The 6777-nt window shown below is 38.4% G+C and overlaps 1 protein-coding gene across 1 annotated transcript in view; it reads right to left on the reverse strand.

The window, feature by feature from the left end:
* Positions 1-5229, reverse strand: part of DNAJC5B (DnaJ heat shock protein family (Hsp40) member C5 beta) — a 57364-nt gene extending 52135 nt beyond the window's left edge. Inside the window, exon 1 of the mRNA XM_036123509.2 lies at positions 5111-5229. Coding sequence (XP_035979402.1) covers positions 5111-5229 — 119 coding nt within the window. The remainder of the gene's footprint in view (positions 1-5110) is intronic.
* Between the last annotated feature and the right edge of the window lie 1548 nt (positions 5230-6777).

The following is a 6777-nucleotide window of genomic DNA, read 5'->3' on the forward strand; positions in this document are numbered from 1 at the left end:
CCTAAAAAAATGTACTGTGTCCCAATCTGAAACTATGGTCTTTCCTTGCTGAGCTGTCCCTTTCTTCACTGGGTCAGTGAATGACTTCCTGTTCAGCTAAGTGACAAAACATTTGAGAAAAGGTCCTGAAGAAGCTGAGAATATAAGTATGGAGAAACAGACATATACCCACAGGCAAAATCTATTTGTTGAGCAATTCATTTTTGAATTTGGTAAATATTAGCTAGGACTAATGGAAGTGCAATGGAAGACAAAACATAATGCCTGCCCCAAGGGACTTGATGGAATGGGAAAGGCAGAAAAGAAGAGTGAATTACAACCTGTGAGGATTTCATGCTCTGATTGAACAGCACAGTGAGTTATGGAACATATAAAGGGCTGCAGGGAAGGCCCCCATAGGCCTTCTCTCCCAAATCAACCTAAATGGCTCCTTGTAATCATTTTGGGTATGATGTTTAGGTTTCCTTCTCTCTCTCTCTTTCCTGCCCTCCCTCCTTCTATCAATTAGATTCTAATTTTTTGCTTATATGTTCCTTAAAATAAATTTGAGAAATGGTCCTGTCAACATTTTTAACTTGGTATCTAAATTTTTTTGTAAGATAAAACAGATGCAAAGGGTGTAATTTTCAGCATATTATAGACATTGGCATGTTAAAATAAAACAGTTGTAACACTATTTTAAATGTATTCAACAGAATTTAAATGTCACAGAATCTATACACACAATCACACATACACATACACACTCACTCTCACACATACGTGTGCATGCATGCATACACACACATTTCTTGGAGAGTCTTCTTACACCTATGCCCCAGCAAACTTTGAAAAATGCTTCCATAGGCCTCTTTCTCTGCTGCCTTATGTATTCTTTGTGGTACCCAGTAACTGTGTGCCAGAACTTGGCTAAACACTTTACATGTATCATTTCTTTTAATCCTTAGCAACCCTCTGAAGTCGGTACTGTTTTCTGCATTTTACTGCATTTTACTTATGAAGAAAATGAGGCTAAGAGAAGAGGTTTGAATCCAGGTCTTTCTGACTTCATACCCTCTACTCTTAACTGCTGCTACTTTATACTTAAAATTCACTGCAACTGAGGGATTTTAGTGTTAAAATCAACATGGAACACCTTAAAGAGAATATATAACTCCTAGAACTCCCCAAACTCCTACCTGCTTTGCTTTTCTCCACAGCACTTACCAATATCTGATAGACTATATATTTTATTTATTATTAAGCCTACCTGCTCCCCCAGCCCAGAATATAGGCTTCAGGAATATAGGGATTTCATCTCTTTTGTTCAATGCAATTTTCTCAGTGCCTAAAACAGTACTCAATAAATATTTGTTGAATAATGAACTAGACTTGTTGTTATAAAGCCATTAGGATTCTAAGAGACTCTAGACATACTACATGCTACATGCTCTGATCAGCCTTCCTGGCTTCATTATAAGTAGACAGCAGTATGAGGTATAGATCAACAATCTACTGTGTTTGGAGTGAAGGATTTTTATGTGCCAGTCAGTATCAAGAAAAGAAGGGTCTAATGACACACCTAAAGTGCATTTATTTATTTATTTATTTATTTATTTGCCTCATTCAAGTTACCAAGGAGAACACAAAGTCAGGTAGCTTTGTTGTAGGGCTATGATAGGGATGCCATCTTTGAGCCATCACAGTGAGGGCTAGGAGTTTGGGCTATTCATGGCATGCTTGGAAGTTTGGTGGGTAGGGCCTCCCAGAAATCTCCCAGGGGTGAAGAGCCTTATTGTAGTGTTTTGGAGTATATTAGTTTGTATAGTTTTCTTAATGGTTGAGTATGTATATATAATTTATCACAGTCTACTGATATCAGTGTTTTACCAATCTAAGTACAGAAACTTTTCATTTAGGTTTTCTTGTCCTCCCCACTTTTAAATATCATTGTTTTGAGTATCAGATGGTGTTAGAATTTTTGTGCCAATTGTCATATATAATTCAGAAAATTCATGAAGATGATAGTATATTGTATTTACCCATATTTCTGCATTTTCCATTGTTCTTTCTTCCTTCCTTAATGATGCAAGATTCCTTCCTTTATTATTTCTTTTGTAATATGTTCTTTAGCCATTCTTTAAGAGTAAATCTGGCTAAGTGACAAAATCTTTTAGTTTTCCTTCATGTGGGAATTTTTTTATTTTCCCTTAATTCCCTAGGTATAGTTTCCACAGATATAGAATTTGCAGTTGACAGTAATTTTCTTTCTTTTCTTTCTTGAAAAATGGTGTGCTACTTCTGGCCTCTGTTGTTTCAGATGAGAAATCTGTTGTCTTTTGAATTGGTATCCCTCTGTAGGTAATGTCTTGTTTCTCTCTGGCTGCTTTCAAGATATTTTCTTTGTCTTTAGTTTTCAGAAATATAATTATGATGTGTCTGGGCATGGATTTCTTTGGATTTATCCTTTTTGGAATTCACTTAGCTGCTTGATCTGTGAATTTATATGTTTTGTTATATTTGGGAAATTTACAGTCATTATTTCTTTGAATACTCTTTCAGGCCCACTCTCTTTCTCCCCTTCTAGGACACCAGTTCTACTCTTTTGCTATGGTCTTATAGGTTCCTGAGGCTCTGTTTGTTCGTTTTCAGTTTATTTTCTCTCTTTTGTTCAGATTGGGTTAATTCTATGGATCTGTCCTCAACTTCACTGATTCTATCCTGTCAGTTGCACTCTACTATTGAGCTCTTCAAGGTATTTTTATTATTTCTGTTATTTTTCAGTCCTATAATTTCTATTGGTTCTGTTTTGTAATTCCTATTTCTCTGCTGAAATTTTCTATTTTTTTCACTTGTTTCAAAAGAATTTGTTTGTTGAATTTTTCTTATGATAGTTACTTGTCAGATAATTCTAGTACCTGGTTCATCTCAGTGTGAGACTCAAAGGATTATCTTTTCTCATTCAAGTTGCAGTTTTCTTGCTTGTTGTTTTTTTGTATGATAAGTGATTTTAATTGTATCTGGGCATTTTGGCTATTAGGAGACTCTGGGTCCTACTTAAATTTTTTATTTTTATAGCAATTTACTCTGTTTAGATTTAGCATATTGGTCATAGGCTCCTTTTGTGGGCTGTGGCTCCAATGACAGTCTAATTTTCAGAGCCTTGATGGTACTGTGTTTGTCTTCTTTGTCTCCTTTTCTGAGGCCCCACTGGTACTTGTTGGTACTAGCTGAGAAAGTAGAAGGAGCTTCCCAGGTTGAGTGGCTTGGTGCCATTATGTGGAGGAAGGAAATCTCCAGGCTACAGAGACAAAAAGCAATTTTGGGGCTGGGTGCTTGTTGTGGAAGAATCCCACTTGCTAATTTCCCCTGTCAGGTGGAGTCTGGGTGGGAGAGAGGAGTCTCAGACTGGTGGGAAAGTTCTCTGGTAGGTTACTGTTAGGGGAACATTCAGTTGGTTCTTCTTGCTATTCTTCTGGGCTTGTCTAGAGCTGTTGGCAGGACTCTTGCTCAGTTCGGAGGAAGAATAAGGCTATCTGGCTGCCTTCTCTTGCTAGACTGGGCGTCAGGACAGGCTGGGCCTGGGTTACATTCTCTTGGATGGAGAATCATAACATGCCCTGCCACTGTGTTGTTCCCTTGGTCCCCTGGTCCCTAACTAATTCATCTTCCTCTTTCTACCTTTTAGGGTTCTTCTTTAGTTGTCTCTTGTGTTATTTCCAAGGCTTTTAGTCATGCTTGACAGGAAGGGGCAGAGAAAAACAAGTCTACACCATTTTGCTCAGATCAGAAGGTCTCTATATAAGCTTATATAGGCCTAAAATCTCTCTGGAAGGTACACAAAAAATTGTCTTCCCTGAGGAGGGACACTGGGGAATATGAGGTAGGAGGGAAACTTTTTTTTGTATATGTGTTTGCATGTTCTCATTTTAATCAGGTGACTATATTAGCCGTTCAAAAATAAAAATAAAATATAAAAGAAGAAATCTAATTCAGCCTTGCTTTCAAGAGCACAACCAAGGATTACAACATTGGTCAAGTAGAGTATGGATTCAACAATTTGTAATTTTATTAAATTTCACTGACTTTTAATTTCACTATATTGTGACTACTTTGATCCAGATCTCTGAATATAAGAATAATGTTCTCAGTGGATTTTCAGCCTGCTCATATATTTTGAATAACTTGCAGAATACAAATGTGTAATTTAGATAGAAGTAGATGCTTTTGGCAGCATACTAGCACCCTAATCAGCTGGAAAAAATGATATTTGTATGACATTAAAACAAAATTAATAGCAAGACACTGATTACATGAAAAGATTTTAGGTTGTAATTATTAAACTTGCAAACAACTCAGCATAATTAGTGCCTTAATTAGGATATGGCCTGAAATTTTAGCTTACAAAATTAATTGAGGCAATTAAAAGTCATATTTGTAAAGTGGATTTTAAAGCTTACAAGGTAGTTAGATATCACTTTTTTTCTCATTTTGGGAAGCATCTTTATAGTTAGAGTAAGCTTGCAATGCAATTACTTTGATTCCAAACCCCCATTTCCAGCACAGTGTCTAAGCCTGAAGCCTTAAGAATCAAGTTTAGTAACTTTCAGCCAAGGGTATCTATACACAGAAGGTTGAGCAGCTCCCAGGCATACTCCTAAATAACTCTGGGGAGCAATGAAACAGCAAAGACTTTCTGTCCCCAGAACCTTAATTGAAATATAAACTAAAAGATTGATAGTGACTTTGGATCAAGCTCCTTGACCATTTTCACAGAACTATTTGGATCCAAATGGCAATTTTCACCTCTGTCATTTATTCTTCACATGCTTCTTGAAGGCATTAAAACTCCTGGTCATTCTCAGTGATCTGTGTCTTTCTTTCTCTGACACTGCAGGCCTAGAACACAGGCTTCCTTTTCCTAAGGCCCAAAATCATGAGAGCATTCTTTTAGAAAGTCAGTGTCATACTTGTCTATTCCTAACTGCCTATGTTGTGGAACAGGGAACATGAGGTTCAAAACTCCAATTACTTGGTCTTGGCAAGAAGCTATGTCTTTAATTGGGGGCACTTGCCTATCACAAAATATCACTAGTAGTACAAGAATGTCATCATTGAACTTTCTCTGTACCTGTAGGTTTTCTTAATTTCTTCATTTGATGCTCCCTTATGCAGACCAAGAATTTCATATAGAGCTTCTCCAGATGTAGACAAAGTCCGCTGTCTTTGGTTAGGTATGTTACATGCCATTTTCTCAGTCTGCAAAAGCAAAGAGGGGAAATAGCCATGAAGGTTATGCATACTGGGTCCCACTCTCTGAAGAGAAAGACAGTTTATCTTTAACCTTTTGTAAATGACAATCTGAAGTACATTTTTATGTCAGCCACAAAAGGAGAGGAGAAAAGGTTTAGGAGAGCCAAAAGTAGAGCTTCATGTCAGGGTGTTAAAGGCTACAAGCAGTCATGTAAATGGAGTATGGCTTTGTCCACATGGTTAAATAGAAGTGAAATGTTAAATAAATACCCAGCTAATTCAGAATTGTTGAAAATGAATCCTCACAGGTCAGCATATGTAGATTGTTTTTTGCCAGAATTTGAACAGCTCCTTTTATGTATATTTTCCAAATTTAGCTAGCAGTGGAAATAATCTTCCATTTTACTTTGATTCTATTGGTTTTAGGATGGCTTAGGATGTCTTTAGAGAGACACTCATGTTCAACACAGGGAATCCCTGGTGACAACGGTGGCAGCAGCTGAACTGGATGGGCACATCCCAGTGGTGGATGGGGTCAAATGGAGCTGATCTCCCAACCCTGTTCTCACCAGGCTAATGACCAAACCAACATAAGCAAGAACAGAGCCCCCAGATGTCGACTGGTGGGTCAGGATGGCCTTAGAGGTCCCTGAGGCCCCAGTGTGGTACTGTGAGTGTTTGTGGTCCTAAGGAATTCAATAAACAGCAACAATATGAGGAATTCCAAAGTATTTTTGTGCGCCTTTATCTTCTTGGGGGAAGAAAAGCAAAGCTTTGAAGAGTACTGAAAAAATCAGACCTGGGCAAAAATCTTGCCTAAAGGTGCCAAGGACAAGGGCTTATTTTATGGCATGGCTTCACTGTCCCTTCCTCAATCAGCCTCCTGTGAAAGTAGTGTCCCTGGAGGCCAGAAGGACCCCAGTCCCAAATTCCTGGTTCACACAAGGATAAGAGGAGAAGGAATCTGATTTTGCCTGCCACAAAACAAACTCTAATGTGCATACTGACTAGCAGCCGTTCAGTAAATTGTGGCACTTAACACTCATTACTGCTCTAACTTACTTTTCTTGCCTACCCATCACAACTTCCCTAGGGAGTAAGCAATTCAAGGCCTGGGGTATGCCATTCATCTATGTGTTCCAGTCCTACAGGTGAGCCCTATCTTGAAACCGCAGCCCAGCTGATTATTCACAATTGAAGGAAGACGTGCCTGAAAAACTGACACCCTCCCTACTTCCTTCCCTGTCCCCTCTGTCCTACTGCCACCACACACACAAGTGCTCAAGATACTGATGCCCTGCACCATACATCCACCTATGGTTCCCAGGAATGGAGGCAACCAACGGATTTCTAACAAGTCATACTAAATGCCACAAGTGAGTGGAGTTTGGAAGATAGGGATTTCTGTGTGGCTTTGTGGGCAAGGAATAGGACCACAGTCTCTCTGAGATTTTAAGATGTCACTGGTTAGCAAGATCCCGAGTCACAAACTAAGAATTTATCAACATAATGATTCAAATTTTAGGACTGTAAGATATGGAGTTA

This window comes from Halichoerus grypus, chromosome 5, assembly GCF_964656455.1.
Source record: "Halichoerus grypus chromosome 5, mHalGry1.hap1.1, whole genome shotgun sequence".
In the NCBI taxonomy this organism is placed as follows: domain Eukaryota; kingdom Metazoa; phylum Chordata; class Mammalia; order Carnivora; family Phocidae; genus Halichoerus; species Halichoerus grypus.